Genomic DNA, 22,646 nt, shown 5'->3' with positions numbered 1-22,646 from the left:
CTTCAGCCTTTGGCACAGGGGTAAATGACGGAACTCTTGAGACATGGTCATTTACCAGGCTGTTGAACAGACACCACTAACTTGGTATCTAGTACATTTAAAAATTAAAATAAAGGCAGTATGATGGATTTAATTTGTTCTTATGTTTTCCTTCTACCTCTTTGAGGTTTTGCAGTTTGAAAATTCTTCTTTGAATTTGGGACTAAAACAACCACAGCCTTCCTTCCATTGCTTTGCAACTGATCTGTTCAAACAGGAAAAGCTTAGAGGGCCCTGTATTACATGGAAATTAGCATGAGAGCAAGGGTATATAAATACCTTTTATATACTTAAGCTCTCAGCAAAATTGGACTATGTGTCTGTAGTAAGAGGATGAAATTGGATAGTTACAGTTCTCGCATATTATGTACCAAGATCTATGGTCAGTGCACTCCTCAGACACCCTGTTAAATTACTACCTTAAACAATCTGTTAAAGTAGGAGATTATTTTATCTTAGCAGTTTTTTTTTATTTTATTTTAGCAAAATCCAGGGAAACATTATTATTTCTTCCTTTATGGAATAGAACAAAACAAAGGACTTTCCAAATGGCAAATAGAACAGGTATTCTGGTTCTTCCTCTTGGCAATAGGAAAGCAAAGCCCTGGGGATTTCCTTGTGGCAAGAGAGTGAAAACAAACACATAAAATTTTGCTTCCTATCAGGGCAACAAAATCAAATAGAATAATCTTTTGGCATACTGTGCTCACACAGCTAATTTTATAACCTAGCAGAAAAATACAGTGTTTCCCAGCCAGGAACGTTTAGACCATTTTTTCTTATGGCAGCCTGCAATTACTCTAAAAATAAAACTTATACTTTTTACCCATTCTTTGTAAGGATGAAATGGATCTGAGAGAGAGGTTATTGTTTACTTGAGAAAAAGGGGGGATTTTGTTGAAATAAATAGATTATTAAAAATACCACCACCTTACTACCAATTAAAAGAAGAACAAAAATAAATGGTAAACACCTCAACCAAAGTCTCTTCCTTTTCTTGTTGGATTTCATCAATTTGTGATGTCCCCTTTTAATTTTAGTAATTGTCCAGGTATCACTATCAAAAGCAAGGAAAGAAGCACAAACTGAAAAAACTAAAACCATGTAGAAACTCTTTTGAGAAAGAGAGAAGAATATAGTAAAGAAAAAGGAAAAGAAAAAAAAGAGAGTAAAAAAAAGAAGGAATGAAGGAAAGAGGATAAATGCCTTTCTAGAGCACATTTAATAAACTATAGTTGAGAAATACTGGCAAGTCATGTGGAACAAGACAAGGTATCTTTCTTCCCAAGAAAAATTACAAAATAAGGGTGATTCACCTAAAGTAGAGGACTACTCTTTCCCCTCCTCTTTCCCCAACACAAGAAAAAAAAATAAAATCCAGGTTTGCACTTCTATTTCTAAGGCAGTCCAAGTAAAAAATTTTGGAATGTTTCAGATTTTATGATCTATCTGATTAATTTTATTTACCAGAAAGAAGTTGAAGGAAGGAAGGAAGTCTTTCCTAGATTTCTCTGACTATGGTTTTCCATATCTATTGTGATGCCCAGTTGAGGGGTTTCAGGACCTTTGTTCTTGGATTCATGTGGAGAACAAAGTCATGTGTGACCTTTCCACTTGAAACAACATTTGCTTTGTGGTGTAAGTAACAGAAGGTCAGATTTTTTTTTTCCTCATTTGTGCCTGCTTATCTTAAAAGGTATCTACGAAATACAAAAATAGACAGTAGGTTCTAAAAGTGTGACCTTATGCCTGCAATAATTATTTGACCCAAAGTCAGGGGAAAAATATATTATTTTTCTAATGCAAACAATTGCATCCAGACCAAAGCTTTCAGTCAGTTAACTTCTTAACCAACAACAGACGTACCCTCCTTCCTAGTGAAGTGTGGATATTGCAAAATTGAAAAACTTATTCAAATGACACTGATACTTGCCTGAATACTAAAGTACCTGAGGAAAGCATAGGTTGGATTGTGTCTTGGCCACAAGACACAGTAGCTGAGTAGAAAGTATAGGCTGGGTTGTGTCTTGGCCACCTTTAACAGCCTAAGACTAATGTGTTTTACTTTTTTAGCTCTCTGATTTCAAATTTCCTTCACAAAGATGAAGACCACAGATTTTTCTTAAGAGCAGAAGAGAAGTGAAAATCAAGATTATAAAATGTTTCAGGTTGGAAGGGATCACAGTGGGTCATCTGGCCCAACCACCCTACCCATGCAGGATTATCCTGGAACACTTGGCACAGGATTGTGTCCAGATGGTTCTTTAATATCTCCAGTGAGGGACTCCACACTCTCTCTGGACAATCTGTTCCAGTGCTCAGTCACCTGCACAGTTAAGAAGTTCTTCCTCATATTCATGTGAAACTTCCTGTGCACTGGTTTCTCTCTGTTGCCTCTTGTCCTATTGCTTGGCACCACTGAGAAGAGCCTGGTCCATCCTCTTGACCCCCTCCCTTCAGATACTCATAAACACTGGTGAGGTCCCCTCTCAGCTGCCTCTTTTCAAGGTTGAACAGACTCAGTTCTCCCAGGCTTTCCTTATAAGAGAGATGCTCTTGTCCCCCAGTCATCTTCGTTCTCCTCTGCTGCACCCACCCCAGGAGCTCCATTTCTTCCTCATTCTGATGAGTACAGAACTGGACACAACACTCCAGATGTGGCCTCACAAGGGCTCAGTAGAGGGGCAGGATCACCTCCCTGGAAATGCTGGAACTGCTCTTCTTAATGCACCCCAGGATACCATTGATCTGCAAGGCCACAAGGGCACTGCTGGTTCATGACAGCTCATTGTCCACCAGGACCCCCAGGTCCTTTTCTTCAGAGATGCTTTTCAACATGTCAGTCCTCAGTCTATACTGGTGTGGTACTACACTGTGTATTATATATCATTATGGTGGTGAAAATGTAAAGAATATTTAATAAGTAAAGTATTTGTAATCTAATTATTATATGTACCTTGTCATGGATTAGGTCTTCAGTTGATTGATTCTGAATATTTTGTTTCACTGAATAGGATTGTGCTGGCTCTGTAAAATATTTCCTGACAAACAAAAATGAAACCATAATTCAGTAGCAACTTAGCACTGTAAAAGGAAAATCTGTATGTTTATAGAGCAATTAAATACTAATTGAATTCCCAGTCCTATCAATAATTATGTAGTTAATTCCACAGATATGAACTGAGACCAAAGAATTGCTACAGATCTTAAGAGTTAAGTAATTTTTCACTATCAAAGCAATAGCTTTTTATTTAGAATTGGTCATTCCTAACATATTTGTTTTCCAACCACGTAACTTACAGGAATGTATTAGTCTGAATGATTTACTGTTGCTCTAAGGGAACATTAGAAACCATACTTGGTCAGACCAATAGCCTATCTAACCCACTAATACATGTTCAAGAGCAGCAAAACAAAATGCTGTTTAAGGAGAGTGTGCAATTTTGGGCACTGTATTTTGTACTCTCCTCCCAAATCCATATTTACCCTAGTGATGTCATAGGCTACATACCTACAAAGCCCTTTTGGTATTGCTTTAGGGGCTGTTGTTTCTGGGTTTGTCTAACCTCCTTTTGAACCTGCTGATTCTGTTTGCCTCCACAGCCCTCTGTGGCAGCAAGGTCCAGAATTTGTTCACTGCAAAAGATGCACATTCTTAATAAATTGTAAACTGATTTAGTACTATTTCTATTGAATCCCCTCTATTCCTGGTAAGGTAGATTTGGTTAAAAATAGTTCTGTGCTTATCTTGCCCACTGTCTTCAATATTTTGTAAATCTTTATTTAATCCCCTTCTACCTTCTCCCCTTTCATTTGAAGAGCTTCCCCACCTTTTTAGTCTCTTCCTGTAATGCAGCTGTTCCACACTCTGCTCATGTGAGGAGCACTTCTCTGTAATGCTTAAATTTTGATTAAATTTGATTAAATTATCAAAGGCTAATTGTGGCAAAAACAAAGACCCAACAGGCTCAGAGGAGCAATAACAGGTGAAGGAAGCCCAGCTAGCTGATCAATGAAAAAGAAGCCAATTGCCTACTGCCAAGACTATCCAAGGGGAATGACAGATCATTGTCACTGGGGTGAAAACTGCCAGGGTCATCAGGAGGAAACTCTTTCCCCTGAATACATTGTTAACTGAAGGAGTGTTTTTTCAAAGAGATGTGAGACTTGATATGCAAGGGAAAAATAATTACCTGAAAATTATTATTGGCTATTTTAGGGATACTGTAAGAATGTGCAAGGCTTACTGTGGGATGTTTAGAGAGGGATCTAAGGTGGGGAGAGGCATCAAGAAGGATAAGTTTGGAATAGAATGTGAAAACTGAGGGAAGGGGGGCATTAAATTATAATTAAATTATACCCCCCTTCCATATCCCAAACTTTCTGTAGGCTCACAGTTTCCCCCTGCTTCATTCACTCACCTTCACCTCATCTAGTAGCTAAGTGTATCTCATTCCTATTTACCCTATGTACATAATTTTCTCTTCCTCACCATTAGCATTCCCCACCACCAATTTTCCCTTATGTTTTTAGCACTTTGGTATCAGAAAGGTTAGAACTCAATTATGTGGAAGAGTTTCCAGGGATGTTGTGCTGGTGCAGGGAACTACACTCCAAATATGCCACTCCCTTTCCCCTGCCCTTTCTGGTAAGGGAGGGACAATAAAGCACAGAATATTCATTGAAATAGCAATTTATTAAAAGCCAAGCAATGGAATAAGAAATGCACCACAATAACAGCGGTTCTTATTAACAACAAAAGTATGCAAAAGAGAAGATGTTTTACCCACAAAGGGCTATTTACCACCAGGAACAAAACCCCGAGATGGCTGACGCTTCCCATAGTTCTGACTCCATGCTGCCTGGACTCCTGGCTCGTTTGCACTTCACAGGTGTCCCATCAGCACCACAGGTCCATGGTTGTGGTCCAGAGAAAACAGGAAGGGAAGTCTGAGTGGCAGAGGGATGAGGTCTGCAGGGTTAATGGTGACAGCCCCTCTTGCTGGGGCAAGCCAGGTGCATCCCTGGTTCCAGCACCCCAACTTTTCCTGCTGAAACCAGCTCCCAGCAATGACCTTTGTGGTATAGAATAAACCACTGAGCAAGGCCACCAAGCTCCTTCTCTGTAACCAGGGCGGAGGTGCTAAGGAATAACTGAGAAAGTATGTTAAACAGGGCTGAATAGAACTGTGACGTTGCATGGCTCAGCTGCTGTGTTGTGATATGGAGTGTTTCAGGGCAGGCTGATAATAAAAAATGGTAACAAATTTTATTGCTGTTCACATGATAAAAGCTGCCTCGATAGAAGGTACATGGCAGCATAGAGTCCATCCCAAACACAAGAGGAGGTGAAAAAGTTATTGGTAATTGCATCAAAGATAGCGAAAATATGAAGTATTTCAGTGACTGTAGGGGACAAATCTTACTCTAAATAGCTAAGTAAAAGTCCCATTGATTTCACTGGGAATTTTGCCTCTGCAAGAACTAAATTATTTAATACTTGAAGTAGACTAGTGGTATCAGTACAAAGATAAAACTAAAGTTCTTAAGAATTTTCTGAATATAGTGTAATGCACCATCTAAGTCTGGTTTAGTTGGTTCCTTATTTTGCATAAGTAATGTTTAAGACTGCTTTATTTTCATTGTGTCTTTCATGAGAGTTTTCCTTTGTTTAGCACAATGTACACTTTACCAGATAAAACAGCAACCTCTGCTGTTATTTGAAACTAACTCAGTTTATATATATATCATTATGAAAAGTGGAGCAGTATCTATGACTCGGTCCCCAAACTTCAGAAATGGTATGTCACTGACCCACTTAAAACCTTGCTGGTTTTCATTTGTATCAGCAGATTTTGAACAGATTTCCCCAGAAATGCATCAAATGGTATTTCAGGGTTGGAGAAATGTTTGCAACTTAATAGGTTCTGCAGGTCAAACTCTACACATACCTGGGCCCTTTGTATTTATTCATTCCATTTCCCAGCTCCATGTGGATAACCAACCCTCCCATCCCCTGTGTTTCAAGGATTCACTTCAGTGTCTTCAGACTCTCCCACCAGTCATTGTTGTCCTCCATTTACCCATCTCTCTTACTAAGGATTTCTATTCCTTCCTAACTTAATGATGCTCATTGATCTCAGTCAGTATCCTCCATCTACATATTTTTATCCTTTAACATGCATTGGGCTCCTTTACTCTTTCATAAGAAAATCCGAGTGCTTGCAATGTGTCCTTTCCTCTTTTTCACAGATCTCCAGTTGTCCTGTTCCTTCTACTTCCATGTTGATGCCTCTTTGCCTATCTTCATTGTTCCAGAATACACTTTGGTCTGCCATTAATTACCAAGGAATAAATAAAGATGTGAAAAAAATTATGTGAATAAATAAAGATGTACAAAGTCTATTGGAAATTAGAAGAATGGCATCATTATTTTAATTATGGGTGATGTCTAACAACTGTTAGATTTCTAAACTAAAGTAGCAGAGATACTTGAGGAGCTCTGAAAGCAACTTGTTTTTTTCCAGTTCCAGTTTCCTGTTTATTTTCTTTTTAAGGATTTCCTGCGATATATTTAGAATATTATTGAATGAATGAGATGCACTGTTCAGAAGTTACTCTGGTACATGCACAGGTACAGGCAAGACAGAAGTGCCATTCATTTTTATATATGAGTCACTGGACTGAAAAAATAAAGCAGAAACAATTAGAGGTGGATTATATGGCCATTCCTGTAAGTCCAGCAATAAGATACTTCTCAGCATTCCAAGTAATGGAGATATTCAGGTGGAAAATTATTTTTCAGTTGAGTACATTCAACAATAATTTGTAAGCATGTATATAAAGACTGTACATGACTGCAAACTACAAATTTGACCATCCAGTTTAAAAATTTCCACTTTTGCTTCACTTCTTTTTTAGTAGCGAGCCCAAAACCATGAAGTTTACCAACCAAATACTTCTATCAGTAGCAGTGGTAGTATTCTGCAAGTCCCACAGAGACTACGCATCTTTAACCAAGTCAAAGACATAGCATATTTATCTCAGTAATATACTTCCATGCTATGAAGATGAAATATACATAAAAAGAAACAAAAAATACGAAACAACTCAAATTTCTGTTGTATCATCTTTATTGAAATAAGCTGTGGTATTTTTTGTTTTTAGAGTTTGGTTTGTGAATTGGTTTTATGTATCTTCAGCTGAAAATCTCTGAAAACTTATGCCCACTTAATAAATTAGCCTCATTTCACCCATTCAAATGTTAAATTTAATCTACAGAAAAGTTCAAAAAATTATGCAAAAATTGAAGCCTGGTGCAATTGAATTAAATGAGACTTATTTTAATAAAAGAAATAACAAGAAAATAAGTAATTTTGCCATCAGCAACAGAATATACTCATGGGATGATGAAACTCTGGCATTACTGAAAAAACATCAGTGGCAATGATCAACCATGGCCAGACATTTACAGCAACTACAGCAGATTACATTCTTCAGAGGTGGATCCAGTGTGTTTTCAAAAATTGGTCTTTTTGTTTTGGTTTGAATTATTCCTTTCATGCCATTTAAAGAAATTAAGTTTAAAAGAAATTATTTTGAATTAAAAAAATGGTTAAAGGGACAGTACTAGAAGCTATGGGTGTAGGAAAAAAGAGGAGATGTGAGATCCTCATCTCTCCAAATGAAACCACACAGCCCACAGTCACGTAGAGGTCAGTCAGTTTTATACGGGTTTTGATGACAATTTCTAGAACACATTTTTGCCCACTGATTCATGGAAAATTAAGAACATGACAAAAAAAAGTGAAGCAAGGGAATATTCTTGCTACTGAAATAGGATGAAATAATGTAAGTTTTAACTTTTAGGAACACTTGGAACCTTTCATTTAGGACTGGTTTAAATTAAACTGCCTGTTTACACTATTCCTCTTCCTGTCCTTCCTACTGACACATGTGCATGGCTGCCAGCTCAATCAGACACATGAGTGGATCTGGCTGAATCATTCTTCTCTCTGCATTACTTTTCAACTGGATCCAATGCCCCACTCTGATGAACCCCACATCTTTCAAGACTTCAGCACTGAGAGAACAGAAGAGTGGCCAAAGGGAGGGACTGCTTACAGTAAATGCTGCTGTCAACAGAATTTGCATTACACAATAGCCAACACAGCCCTGGCTCCAGCTTCCTGAACAATGAACTATCACTTCTTGGTAAAAGTATTCTGGATGTGACCTCTCCAAATGAATATGGCATAAAATTCCTCAGGCCCCTTTAAGAATTAGTATCTCCAAAGTTTCAATTCTGTGTCCCTCAAATACATTGGAGACATGTAACAATAGAAAAAAAGTACTTTTCAGGCCTTGTAGAGACATTTTAAAGCCATTGCCTCTAGAATGATGGATTCCTACACAAAAATATACCCATACATGCATTTCCTCAATGCTCTTGCTATTCTTGAACTTTTCTTGTTCTTTGATCAGTATTTCCAGGGATCTTGGGTATCCCTCCAAAGCCTTCTTTCCTTCTCACAAAACCTCTGGATGCTATTACACACAGTTAAAGGTTCCATCAAGAAAAATGCAATTTCATTACACTATGAAAGTGTTCATTTTGCTTTTACATCTTTGTTTTCTTTCCTTTGGAGGTTCCAGGCTCTTCACTAGCAAGAAGAAAATGGTTCCCCATGACTGTTTATATCACCAGCTCTTCTAGAGTATAGTGTGCCTTTTTACCCTTTGACATTGGATGTATATGACACAATGGCAGATACAGCATACATTGAAGCATTTAATGATGCACAGTTTTATAAAACTAATTAGTGTTATACAAATAAGTGCCTAAAATGTGCACACACATTCAATTAATGTATTACAATAATATATAGGCCTATTAATATTCTGAATTTTGAAACAAGTACATAAACATAAATTAAAAGTTACATATGAACTTAGTTTCATCAGTATTGAACTAAATCATGTCTGCTACAAATGGAGAAAATAAATACTGTCAATGGCATTTTCTTCTTAGCCCTATATAGATCTCCCTCACTGTTGTATCTGAATTCCTGAAGAGCAAATCATAGTATCATTTATGTTGAGTCCAACTATGAATCTAACACTGCCAAGCCTCCCACTAGAACATGTCCCTAAGCATCACATCTACGTGTCTTTTAAATACCTCCAGGGATAGTGAGTCAACCACTTCCCTGAGAAGCCTGCAGACTGGGAAATGAGTTACTGATATGTAGTTGACAAAAGACTTACAAAGTAGGGAAGAGACTCAATATGAAATCTCAAGTACTGGCTGTAAGCATTCAGTGGTAGCTTCCAGAGAAAGGGCTAGATGTGCCACAGAAAGCTTGGCTCCTACTTGAAACAGTCAATAGGGAAAAACCTGCTTAAAGTTTCGATGTCATGTGTGATTTTTTTAATAGCTTTTGTAGAATGTGTGTAAATTTCATATTGTAAAAGACACTTCTGAGTTTGCCTCTGGGCAATGCTAGAGAGAAAAGTCTGAAGTGTGCTTAATGTCCCCAGCTGAATGATGAGTGTAAAAGGTCAGTTTGGGTAGTATGTGATGATCTTGAAATTGATTTTCCCCTGTAATTTATGTTATCAATTCAAACCATATTAACTGGTTGAAATGAAGGAAGTATGCTATCTTGCACTACCTTCTGTAACAAGTGCGTAGAGCTTAAACTTAAAAAAGATTTATTTCATTCATAGAAATATAAATGCAAATACATTGAGCACTATACTTTTCCTGCTCTGTTAGAAACTTAGATTAACATTGCAATCCAGCTTCCTGTATTAAAGGGTACTGGCCTCTGCCATGTATTACTGGTTTGATACATAATGCCACAGATTTCAATCTATATTATACAGGCCACCATGTCCCCAGTTACTTTCACAGTATTATATGTGTAAATTTAAAAAAGGACAACTTTTAAGTTGCAATAATTGAATGTTCACAACCAGGAAAATACAAAATGTAATATCCCTGTAGCTATTTAATTTTTCTGCTTATTTATTTATGCTCTGTGTAAAAGTCCAGAAAGGGACAACAGATTCATTAGCACCATATATTTTTTCAGGCATATGTTGTTTTCCTGTTTGTTTTAATACCAGGGCCATTACCAATTACAGTTCTCATTCAGAGGATTCCAGAAATAGGTGGCATCAACAGTCCATGTCCTAGTCATCTTCTGCAGGCAGACTGGCAGAAATGTTGGGTGAAAATATTTACTACTGAATAACATATTTCAAAACTGATACTAACAAATGAATTATTCATTTACAACTTTCAGCCAGACCAATGCAATATAAGGAAAGTAGGATTTAAGGAACATATTAAAGATATTAGGAAAATTTCTGTAAAAGCAAATGCACTTAGAAACCATTTAACATGAGAATCTCACCAAATCAATAGCAAAATTCAAATGTCTATTTTTAATGTTTTTTTCCAGTCACACAATTGTGCTAGCCCTACAGTAAACAAAAAACCACATTTACCTGATGGTGTTATCCCACTGGAATAATTTGTGCAAATAAACTTTAGCACATGTCAAGGGCTGCAGGCTTAGGTCCAAAGCATGGAAAATTTCCAGCATCAGAAACAAAAGAATGTGTTCATGGAATAAAAAATGGGAAATGTTTTATCGTTTCAAGTAAACAGAGACACACCTAGTCCTGGATAAAATGGAGATCTGAGTCTAAAAACTCTTTTTTTAGACTGTGCTCAAGCCTCAGGAGATATTTACTTCGTAAAGATCCCTGTAATTCTGCTTGCCCACTTGTGTACATTCAAAACCTGGCAGGAATACACAATTTCTGTCTGGCTCATATGCCAAGGTCCCCATTCTGCAGAGTGAAACACAGGCTGCAGATGCTAAGAAGCAATGGGATGATACTCTAGTTTTTGTCCCATTATAATTCTGAGATTAAATGAAGGTACACACATGGCTGTGTGAAGTGGAAAGCATTCCTGGGCTCTGCGGTGTAATAGTTTTTTTAAATTCTGTGGTCACCTGGAGAAATTATTTATGTTTTCTTTTGCATACAAAAGAACTGGGATTGAGAAATGAAACGCTTGGATTTTAAAAGCAGTGAGGCAGAAGAAAGAAATCATGAAACACCAGAACACTGAATAAAGTATAAAATGAATGTTTTTGTTTTCTGTCCTTGAAAACGACAAAATTGCATCAAGCACCTCATACTCCTGAAGTCAAAAAGAAAAGTGAGAAAGAAACATCTATAGCAAATGTGCTAAAGAACTCATGAGTGAAAATATCATGGCCTTGAGTATATTTACATACATAGACAGGAAATGTCCATATTTGATCTACAGTCTGGAAGTTATGCTAGTTCGATTGACTTGTGTCTTAGCTTCCCAACCACTTCTGATTTTTCTTATCTTCTTCCTAAAACATGGAAGGAGCAGTATGCATTTACAAAGCAGAACTACAATAGGAAGAAAAACTGCAACCATAAATGAAGGTGGCGTATACCAGATGAATTGGTTAGGATCAACCCACTTATTCCAAGCAAACACCAGTGCATGAACAGTGCATAGCAGCAGGGCTAAATACCCCATCTTGCTCTGAAAAGAGAAAGAAAATAGCAAGCTATTTAATTTTCCCAAATTGGCAAAAAAAGTACTCTGTTAAGCAAATACAGAAATCTGGATGGGCCTTGACCAACATGCTCAAGTCAAAGGAAAGAAACCATTGGCTTTCAACTAAAAGGTAAGAACTGTAAGCCAAGACTGCAACTGTACTCCTTTATGCCACTGCAAAAGAAAATGGATGAGGCACATTTTTCAAGTATTGTTATGATACTTAGCTAAAATACAGAAGAGATTGCAGGTTATTCCTGAAACGTGCTCAATCCCGAATATCTCAATTTACACATGCCATCTGTATACTAAATTACTCTAACTCTGTGATAAATCATTATGAGTTCAAAACCAGATACATTAAGGGATTAATTGATTACTTGCAAAGGAAAATTTTAAGCTAAATTAAAATCACAAGCTCTGGTAAGTCTAGTACTGTGGAAAAAGCACTGCCCAACTACAGGAAACTCAAGTCTTTCATTTCACTCAGTGATAAATTTGGCTTAGCTTGTCTACAAAATAGGAGTAAAGAAAATTTACTAATAATTTTAAGTTTCTTGTCACTAAATAATCTTGTACTCATCAGTGAAGTTGAACACTGTCTTTCCAACTGCTAAATGTACAGAATATGATTTTTAAGCAGTAAGGTTATTTGTTTATAAAGTAAGTCCAACACAGAAGTATTACTCTTCTGGGTTTCTTCACCATAGTCATCAATCTTTCAATAATGAAAGTAGTCATGCCTTTGGAGACTTCCTCCCGACTTGTCCATATTCTCTGTACACTTATCTTACAAATGATGGACTTCATAGTGTGTAGAATATCAAATCAGGAGGTGGTGATTATACACTTCAGATCTGCTTTTAAAATATAAATCGAATCTTCAAATGCCAGGTACTTATTGAATTTTCCGATTTTGGTGTTTGAGGAGTGTTTGATCCAACACTTACTTAAGTCTAGTGTGACCATACTGATGTCAGCAGAACCACCCTGATTGTTACTGCATATGATACAAGAGAATCGAGAGCAACCCATATGCCTGGGTTAAGGAAAAAAGCACAGCTAGAGCAAACTCGAGACTGGCTGGATTTGATTATCCAGCATCTGTTCTAAGATGTCTCTTTCAGAATACACTGCGTCATATGGGAACAGCAATTGACTGGTTCAATGCCACCTGCTCCAAATTTGGCAGGACGCGGGACATTCCGGAGAGATAAGATACCTACAAGATGACTTCAGCACCAGAGCTAAGAAAAGGTCTCAAAGGGACAACTGCTGCTGGTCACAAAGTCAGGAGGAGAAAAAAAAAGTGGTAGAGTTGTTTTCCCATTTTATACACTGAACACACAGCCTGTTCTCCTGACGAAAGAGTAATGAAAAGAACATTTCTCACAAATCAGTTAACAAAGAGTACAGAACAAACTTTTTGATTGGTGTCACTAACTCTGTGCTTCATATTTCTAACTCCTAATGGTCTTAGCTGATAACACACTGTTCTACAAATGAGACTAACAACGTGCAGTAATGACATTTGTACACACCTGAATGTAGTGGAACTCTCTCCAGGTCAAAGAGTGACTGACAGATGGAATTGATGTTATTGCCAACAGGGCCAGCAAAGCAAGTCCCAGAATTCCTAGAGACACATAAATCTCCATTCTCCAAACATCATGTTCAATCCAGGCATTTTCTTTTTTTTGTTTGACCTGCCGAAAGAACAGCATAAAAATTACAGACTGGAAATTAATGAAATAAGCAAAGAAAAACAATACTTTGGTTTGAATATCTTTGAATCAAACTGCTATTTACTTCTGATGACAAAGTCTTCACTAGTATCTGTACAGCAAATGTGAGCTTCCAGAGAGAAGAATTTAAGACTTCATCAGTGTCACGGCCCAGGAGAGCCTGATTCTGAGGCCTCTTAACCTGCCTTCACAGCAAGGATAAACCTTGGTTGTGACAAGGAAAAAAACCTCACCTATGGCTAAATACCGTATCAGGGAGATTATAACAACAGGAAATATATTAACAGCACTACTTCAGGGAAGTAATTCAACAGGCCTTCTTAATAAAAATATCCTGCCAGGGTAGTTGTTTACCTTTGTTTTTTTTTAAAAAACCCCACAACTTGGTACATTTGTGGTTTTATTAAACTGCTGTCAAAGCTTCTCTTATTTACAACTACTTGCAACAGCACTTTGATCCTGCTAGTGATCACCATGGAAGAATATGTCCCAAATATGATCATTTCTGCATCTTGAAGATGGAATCTCAAGGAAATTTCTAGTAATCCATTCAAGTCAGATTACCAGTAAGGCTGATTTCAGAATTTTGAACAGGTAATTTGACTGCTTACAAGAATCTTAAGGATCTACTGACATCATCATATCATGCTTTTAGTATTTTTTAATCATAAAGACTTTAGGGGTAATAAAAACATACATTTGCCATCTATACTTTATATTGGAATATTCCTAATACTGCATTACTTATGGCACCCAAAGAAATAGGTGAGCACTAAGAATCCTCTGGTCACAGAGGACATTGGAGAGCTTTGCATGCTCCACTGGAGCTGGAGCTCCAATTCTCCATTGCCCATGAGTTAGAAGCATCATTGAAATCCTCTTTTTAAACCAGGTAGTATGTATCAGTCCAAATGTGAGCCATGAGTATTCACAAATTTAGTTTGTGCAAATACAGACTACCGTCATTTAGCTCATCCCTCCTTCACTGCTGGCTGATTCAGTTTCTAAAGGTGTCTAAACATGTTGTGTTCAGCGCTCAGTTTGTTTCTAGATTTCACTGGTACAGAGAAGATTAAGCTATACTAAACTAATAGTGTGTCAAAGACTTAAATGTTCCTCTGATATACAATTCTGTGCATTTTACAGATGGGAAAAAAAAATCCCAAATTAAGAAAAGTACTTGTTTAATATACATTGGCACAGCTGTGATGACTCTTGACTCTCTATTACATGCTTTTGCAACTAGGTCCTGCCCAATCCCTCAACAGTGCTCTCTGTGAATGTACTTGAAAACCAAACAAAGGCAATGAAAACGGCTTTCCTCCATCCAGATTTGCTTGAATGACCAAACCAAGGATTTTCTGAATACAGAAGGGTTGGTGTGTGTGTGCTTATCATACCTGCTGGAATGCCCAGTTCAGCAGCTTGTATCTGTATGATCTTCTCATTGGATAGCACAGGCTATAGCAGGCATGCAGTGTAGCAAAGAAGAAACTGAGAAGTCCAAACTGTTTCCTTGATAACATCCATCTATCCAGCCACTGGGGAAACCTTTTATACTTGGTGCGAAAGTACAGCTGGAAACCAGCAGCTAATATTCCTGGTAAATACACTAGTGCTAAAAGGGTAATTGAAGTCACTGGTAAAACTTTGTTTATGACAAGGATTGGAATTTTATAGAAAACGTTTTCCTTTCTGGTTATAAAAGGATATATGACATCTCTCATGGACGTGTAAATAAATGTTAATAATGAGATCACAGATGCTATCTTCATTGGCAAGTGCCACTCAGGGAACAGATCCTGCTTGCAGTGCTGTTCTGAAGAGTGTTCAAATTCACCAAAATGGTGTGCTTGATGTAAATCAAAAAGTGCAGCTGCTTCTGATGGATTGGCAACCTGCATATCCACATTCTGGAAGGGACAGAAAGGAAGTACAAAGTGAGTTCAAGAGAAGATTGAAAACTTCGGTAGTGATAGTATTTGCCTTTTACGACTAACTACAGTGAAACCCTATACAAAACATATACACTATTAAAAGACAAGGTAACTTGGAAACATAACATTTCAAACAGCATAGTCAGCACTTGAATAAGGCACTTGGAGTGTAGATTTCCCATTCTTCATTATCTGCAGTGATTTTAAAATAGATTTTCATTCCAGGAAGACAACTACACTGCAAGGAAGGAAGGATTACATTATGTGAAGCATCATTTCAGCTTATTATATAAGTTATAGATTTCAAATGTCAAATTTCAGCTATAGACTTAATGATGTAGCCAAAATACCATGCACAAGAAAGGATTAAAGGATTTTTTTTCTGGACTTTTTTTGCGTGAGGTGGAAAACTACCTGAGTGCAATGTTGCTATCATGAAGATTCCCCCAAAGATAAATTTTATATTCATGTGTAAAAATCCCAAATTATTTCTATGGAGTTTTGCTCATCTGGAAAGATACAATTAGCAGCTACCCTCATGTAGTTTTTAGCTGCTCCAAACTTTGTTTATTTTTTATCATGGACTATGATTAAATTGAATGAGATGTTCTTTATCTTTTTATATCTTCATGTCAATATTGTGATAACACTTCAGAAATATTCATGATATGCCAGTGTGATGGTAACACCATCTGTGGACAAAATTGAATCAAGGATTGCAATATTCTATCTGACATATGAGCTGCTTTTTCACAGAAACATTACCAAGTAGTTAAGATTTCCTGTATTTCTTCTTGGCATGATGTTCTGACCTGTATTCTGATCAATGGCACAATTACCACCTTCCCTCTTCTCCATTGTGGAAACTCCCTGCAAAACAAACACAGGATGTGAAACAGGTTTTGAAACACCATACTGGAACTTTGAAGCCTATTTTCCCTCAAATTGTTTTCTTCCTTGTCCTCCGCACATTTGCTGGAGAAGGTACAGTCAGCTAGGGAAAGGAAAGTCTGTCCTCTGAGAATGGAAAAAGCTCAGTTTATTTTCTGGGTAAAGAAGAGACTAAGAGAGAGAATAAATCAACAGAACAAAATTACTAGTGAAAAATAATATTTAAGCCTAATATCCCTGTCATCAGAGGAAATAATGCATTAATTCAAGTTTTTAAATGACAAAAAATTAGTTTGAAACAGCTTGCAGGAAAAAAACATGTAAAATGCTGTGAAGAAGGATCTTAAGTTCATGAGACTTGCTGATGCAAGAAGCCCATGGAGATGTTTTGTTTCTAATATATTTTAGGGTTTAGGATTGGTCTACCTGACAGTCATTCTGAGGCTTTAGAGGTGTATTCTCCCTTAAAGATTGTCAAGAAACTGGAGCTTCACTCATGCTGTTCCCAGGTATTTTGGCAATACTCATCACCACAAGTAGCATCAGAAATGGTTCTAAGCTATTAGGGATGACAAAAAATCAGATGGCAGAAAAAGAAGAAAAAAGGAAGAGAATTGATAAACTGAAAGAGATTTTTCTGAAAATCCTAGGATAGTAAGAAAGACAGTATTTTGAAGAGCATAAAATCAGGGCCTGCAAGGACCTTGCAACAAGGAATTCCCAGGTGTACCTCACACTGTTGCCCACTGCAGGAGAGGCACTGGCATCATTCTCCTGGAAGCTCAGAATGCCGTACCACAGAGTGACTTTCTGTGACAACTTTTGAGAAAATTACTAGGTGGCTCTTCCATCTACTTTCCTACTGAACAGCTGAATTACTAGATATTAACTGTTTTTCTAACTACTGATTCTTTTATATCAATAAATCTTTTGGGAAATTATATGGAGAAATCACACTTTTGACAATTTTTCTTCTTTTACTGTGTCTGGTTCCTTCAGTGGATGAGTCTTACAGTCCTTTACCGTCTGTTATGAGGGTTTGCTCTCTGCCAGGCCACCAGGCACTGAATGAAGCTGAAGTATTCTTTTTTGAAGTATTCTTTTCCTTAGTATTTCTCTTTGGATTTTTCCCTCCTAGTAGTCAGCTCTCCCTTTGAGCATAACCTTTCAGACAAGTGTTGCAGAGGAGGGTCAACAAGAGTTCTGTCTGAAGGTCAGGCTGTTAACCCTTCCCTACAGCGGCTAATGGTGTAGGAAAAGGTTATCCTGCACACAAGTATATCCTGCACACAAGAAAGCATGCACTGATGAAGGCACACTTCTGTTATTTTCCCCCCATTCCTAAGGCTAGTCCTGGTGATTTTAACAAATGTTTTGGGGTATCACATATTTTCATAAAGCCTCAGATTTTAGAATTTCTACTTCTACATGTTTCAATATACATAATCTCTAGCTGTTACAATTCAAAGAATAGTTTACAAACAGAACGTAGTAGGGTGAACTTACCTGTAAAAAACCCAATAACAAATACAGTGAACTTCACATCTATTTTTAAGGAACTCATAATATGAAGGGCAGTCACTGTTTTTGAGGCCTACCTTCTGGCTACTGTCTTAGAGATCCAAAAGCATAATTTAAGTTGGGAAGCTTTGTATGGAAAAGCCTGATTCATCCAGTTTTTCTGCTCCTATCACTCTTCATTCAGAAACTTTAGAAACAAAGAGTCCATTATTAGTTGCCAGTTAAAGGTTCATATTGATGAGGATGTAATAAATGATATCATGATGTGAACAAAACCCATGAGGAGCTAGAATGCCAGCTGCTGATCCTAAAAGCTGATTTATTGGTTCTTTTGGGTTGCGGTGTTTAATACAACATTAAATGCAGCACTAAAAGGTTCATGCAGCATAAAACAAGACAGAAAGAAAAAAGAAAGTGCATGCAAATGAATGAACATGTTCATCCAGGGAACTATGGGTTTCAGCCATGCGACTGCATGCAAGGAAATTCAAGTATCATAGCATCAAATTCCACATTTCCCTCATTTGCCTCATGACCATTGCAAGAACAGAGACTAAGACCCTGAAGACCCCAAGGGACTTGGTACAGGGGTTCTGACCTGGTTGAGATGGATGCTTGCCAAGTGATTCTTTGCAGGTGTGCTTGCTGTGCTGCCCCGGTACACTGCCTTCGCTCCTGCTGGTGAGCAGGGACACGTGAAGAGCGGCCTGTTCTGTACCTTACACCTGCTTCCCAAAGCAACAGGTCTCATCACAATAGCCTACGAATTTCCCCACCTCTTGGCCAACTGCCCCTCGCTTTGAAACAGACTATAAAAGTGACTTTCTAAGTTACTTTCTGAGAGTGACCTCCCCATGGAAGAAGACACCGGTGACCCTGTCTCATCCATTGGTAGCTATAAGCCCCCCTTCTTTTCTTTCTACTTTGTCTACTTATTCCCCTCTCTCTTTCTCTCCCTCTCATCTATCACATAACCCCTGCTGCTGGCACCAAAATAAAGGTGCATTGCTGTTGTGATTTAAACTGAAATCCCTTGGAGCCCTTTTTGCACTCTGAGATCAAATGGACCTCTCAAGACTCCCACTTGTGTTAGTGGATTGTGACAGCTTGTGATACCAGTTAATACGAAATTATTTCCCAGTAACAAAGCACAGTAATAGCCTTTGAAAACCCTGAAAGAAGAGCACCTACAATTCACTACTCAGTGTCTTATAAATTGCCAGAAAGAAGTCATGTAGACTGTACGTCTTTTTAAAGTACATCTGAAGAAAAATTAGGAGTCCTGCAAGACACAGAGTTAGTCACCTAACTCACAGCTGTTACGAAAGAAAACAGTTATATTAATGTCCATCCTCAGTGTGCATCCCTTCTGCTCTGGGAGGCAGCTGTCAACAAGGGAGGCGGGCATCCTGCTGCAGAAAGCCAAGTTTCCAGCGCTGTGAATACACGGTACTGAATTTTGTACCGAGACAGCACGCTCATTGTAACGCTGAACCATCAGGGATCCGCATCGTGCAGACATTATCCCGGGCAAACATCATCCCAAGACACTGGGAGGTTTTCCTGAGTAAGGGGTTTCAGGGCTGGCTCCACGTAAAAAGCAAAATGGGTAAAATAAACACGTTATGATAATAACGAGGAGTCGGTGGAAGAGAGGCGCGGGACAGTGCCTGCACCTCTCTCTCGGCACTATGGGAAAATTACAGCACGAAACTGCTGGGCTAAAGTGTCTCGTTTTCCAAGCGCCCGCTGCATCGTGCAGGACGCTGAAGGCACTCGGCACGCGAGCTCGTAACTTTCACCGCTCTTCAAAAATTCTGCTGAGCTCGCTGGAAAACCGAATGCAAGCCCAAAGGGTGGCAGCCGGAGAAGTGTTCCTCCTCGGCCAGAACGAACTCGGGGCACTTCCCTTCAGGGAGCCCGAGCCCACCGAGGTTTCCCGGCCTGGCCCGGCCCGGCCCGGCCGCGTGGCGGGCGGGGCCCGAGTCGGAACCCGCCGCAGCCCGGCCGGGCGGGCGCACACGGACACCTTCCCGGCGGCTCCGGGCGCGACCGGCCCCCGCCCGCCCGCGGGCTCACTCACCTCGGCCCGGCAGCCCGGCCTCTCCTTCCCGCCGCAGGGGACGGCAGCCCCGGCTCGGCTCTGTCCGCGGGGGGCAGCGCCCGGCGGCGCCGCTCGCAGGGGAACGCGGCCTCGGGACAGCAGCCGAGCGCCTGCCGGTCTCTGAGGAGAGAGGCGGTGGGGCCCGGCCGCAGCCTCCACCTCCCCTCCCAGCCCCGCCTTCCTCGCCCATCCCGCTCCCCTCTGCCCGGCGGGAGCGAGCCGCAGTGCCGTGCCCCGTCCCGAGCGGCGCAGAGCGGCGGGACGGCGCGGCCTCGGGGAATCCCCTTCGCCAGCGGCCGGCCCAAAGAGTGCCCGGCCGTGGGTCTGCTGGGCCCTCGGCCGGACAAAGGGCGTATTCACCTGCTCCCTCCCCGCCCCGCCGCAGAGGTGCGCTTCTCCCCCGGCGCCCCTCGTCTCCACCGGCCCGAGCTGTGCCGGCAGCCCCGCCGCTTGTGACGGGCACTGTGCGGTCACGACACGCTCCGGGCCCGCCAGCGGCCCCGGGCCCTTCGGATCCCGGGAAGCCTTCTGCTCTCCTTTCAGTCCGTTCTCGCTTCCCTGCCGGTTCCTCCAAACGTGTCACTCTCCTAACCTGACAAAATGTCCTATTAATCCCTGCTTCTCATACAAGCAGTCCTCACTTTCCCCCCCCCGCCCCCCCCTAAAATACCATGATCCTGTAATTATTTTTTTTTAAAAAATATTTATTTTTTAAAACCTGTGTTAGCAATTTTGAAAAGGCAGCTGTCTCCTGAAATTTTAGTCACACGGTAGTGTGAACTATCATTATCTTGTGAAATCTCTGTTTTAGTGCATATTTTGACATCTAGTGGCTTCCTGGCGTTGAAGAACGTGTCAGGAATGTTTTCATGCAGAGGTCATTGTATCCTCCTCAGGATGTCTTCACAGATTTGATGCCAAGTTCCATGTCTTTATCTTGGGAGGGGCATAGATTGTTCTTCTTCTTTTCAGTGGATGCTAAATGGACGTAGACTCCACCTGAATGCTACATCTGGAAGAAACGAGGAGACTGCCTTTAGAAGGAATAGAAGACAGAATAATTGTATCTCCTGTGTTATAACCTTAACTTTTAAACTTTTTTAGTTACTTTCATTAGCATGTTTTTCTGTGCTTTTCATAAAGGCTATTTCCCACGTGTTTTCCATTAGTTCCTTTTTTTGCAATGGATGCTAACTTTGATATGCTCTCACTTTGTGCAAGTGCCATTTGATTTCCCTCCCTGCTTTTTTTTTGCACGGTCGGTTTGGGATTTTCCCTGTTCCCATCAGCAGGGTGACGCCTGGCGGTGGGAAAGCAGGGGAGGAGGTTGCCTGTGGCAAGGTGTGCCGGGCGGTTCCAAACCCCGGCTAAGGAAACTTTGCAGTCCAGAGGGCTAAAAGCATGTTCCTAGTGAACTCCTTGGCAAAGCAGTCCTCAGAAGCCCTGGGGTAAGCTAGTGTTATGGAAAGTACATTTATACAACATAGCTCAAGATGCTGAGAGATTGCAGCATCTTGTCTTAAGAGTAGAATATTCTATCTTAAGGATAGAATATCCTTAAGGTAATCCTTAGCCTTTTCATAAAACACACAAGAGCTCAGCTCCTGCCTACTCATTCTCAGAAGATGAGACGAAAAGCCAGCCAAAGTGTGAACCTGGCTATTAAATAAGTACCTGGTAAGCTGTTCTGCACAGATGCTTTTAGGAATCTCTGGACAAGCAATCCCCTCTCTAGTCTGCATCCTGAGTACTATTAGGTGCCTGTCTGTGAATAAAAAATGGAAAACTGATTTTATGTAGGTGCTGACAAAGTGGAAATACATGCAAATCCTAGTGAAATCTTTTTTTTTTTCATGCCTACCCTAAGTCATGACTTCCACATCACTCAAAGTACCACTTAGAATGGTTACTGGAAAGCAAATTGTATGGCTGTCCTGCAAACCATGACACCCAGATGTTACCACTGCATGCTCACTGCTTTGAACTGGTATTTATGAGATGTGCTTTGTAAGAAGTCTGAGGCTGAAGGTCGGAAACACCACAGGAATCAGGAGTTTATTCAAAATTAGATAATTTCTCTTGGCACATGCAGAATGGGCATGATGTCACTGACAAGAATGTAAAGTTGTGCAGGTTTGGCTAGCTCCAGAGATTTAGAATAGTGTCTATATGCTTTAACTCTTGTAGGAGCTGGGGGAGGAAGAATAACACTTTTGTGGTTGCTGAAATGTGTCAGGGTTTTTTCCAGAGAATAAGAATACTCTGATGACACTGTCTTTGCCCATCTGTGTTTTATACCTTCTATATTCTGATCAAAGTCTGTGTAAGATGTTGACAAAGAACATGAGGGAATGTTTGATGACATTTTCTGGAGGAAAGAAATATTGCATAATTGACAAGATTGCCAGACAGTTCTTTAATCTTGATAACAGTTTCATCAGAGTTTTTACATGGAGAAGTCTGTGGTCAGGACAATTTGTTTGCTTCTGCAACTGCCCTTTAGACTAGGAGTTCTGAGAAGAACTTGCCAAATGGCTGGAAATGTGGTGCAGTGTTCCAGTAACACACAGACCTACATATAATCACACTAACAGTCTTGCTCCAAACTTGTTGAGTAAGCTAAGTGTAACCATTAGCATCAGCAAGATGACTACAGCATGCCCTTGGGTGACTCAGGACTGATGCTACAGAGGGGGAACTGGTGTAGAAAGGTGGAAATCATTCCCTGTAATTTAACCAAATGCATATGGGCTGGGTTCAGCTGGGTTGAAATACTTAAATGGTGACTGAGT

The 22,646-nt window shown here is 39.7% G+C and overlaps 1 protein-coding gene across 1 annotated transcript; it reads right to left on the bottom strand.

Annotated features, from left to right (window-relative positions):
• Window positions 1-7,154: 7,154 nt before the first annotated feature.
• Window positions 7,155-20,419, bottom strand: STEAP1 (STEAP family member 1). Its single transcript, XM_015620098.3, has 5 exons — window positions 19,834-20,419; window positions 16,104-16,208; window positions 14,802-15,314; window positions 13,198-13,362; window positions 7,155-11,641 (listed from the first exon to the last, which is right to left on the bottom strand). The coding sequence occupies exons 2-5, from the start codon at window positions 16,194-16,196 to the stop codon at window positions 11,384-11,386; spliced, it is 1,029 nt and encodes a 342-aa protein (XP_015475584.1). The 5' UTR covers window positions 16,197-16,208; window positions 19,834-20,419; the 3' UTR covers window positions 7,155-11,383.
• Between the last annotated feature and the right edge of the window lie 2,227 nt (window positions 20,420-22,646).

This window comes from Parus major, chromosome 2, assembly GCF_001522545.3.
Source record: "Parus major isolate Abel chromosome 2, Parus_major1.1, whole genome shotgun sequence".
Classification (NCBI taxonomy): Eukaryota; Metazoa; Chordata; class Aves; order Passeriformes; family Paridae; genus Parus; species Parus major.
The sequence above is the reverse complement of the archived record's forward strand: the minus strand, read 5'-3'. Positions and strand labels throughout refer to the sequence as shown.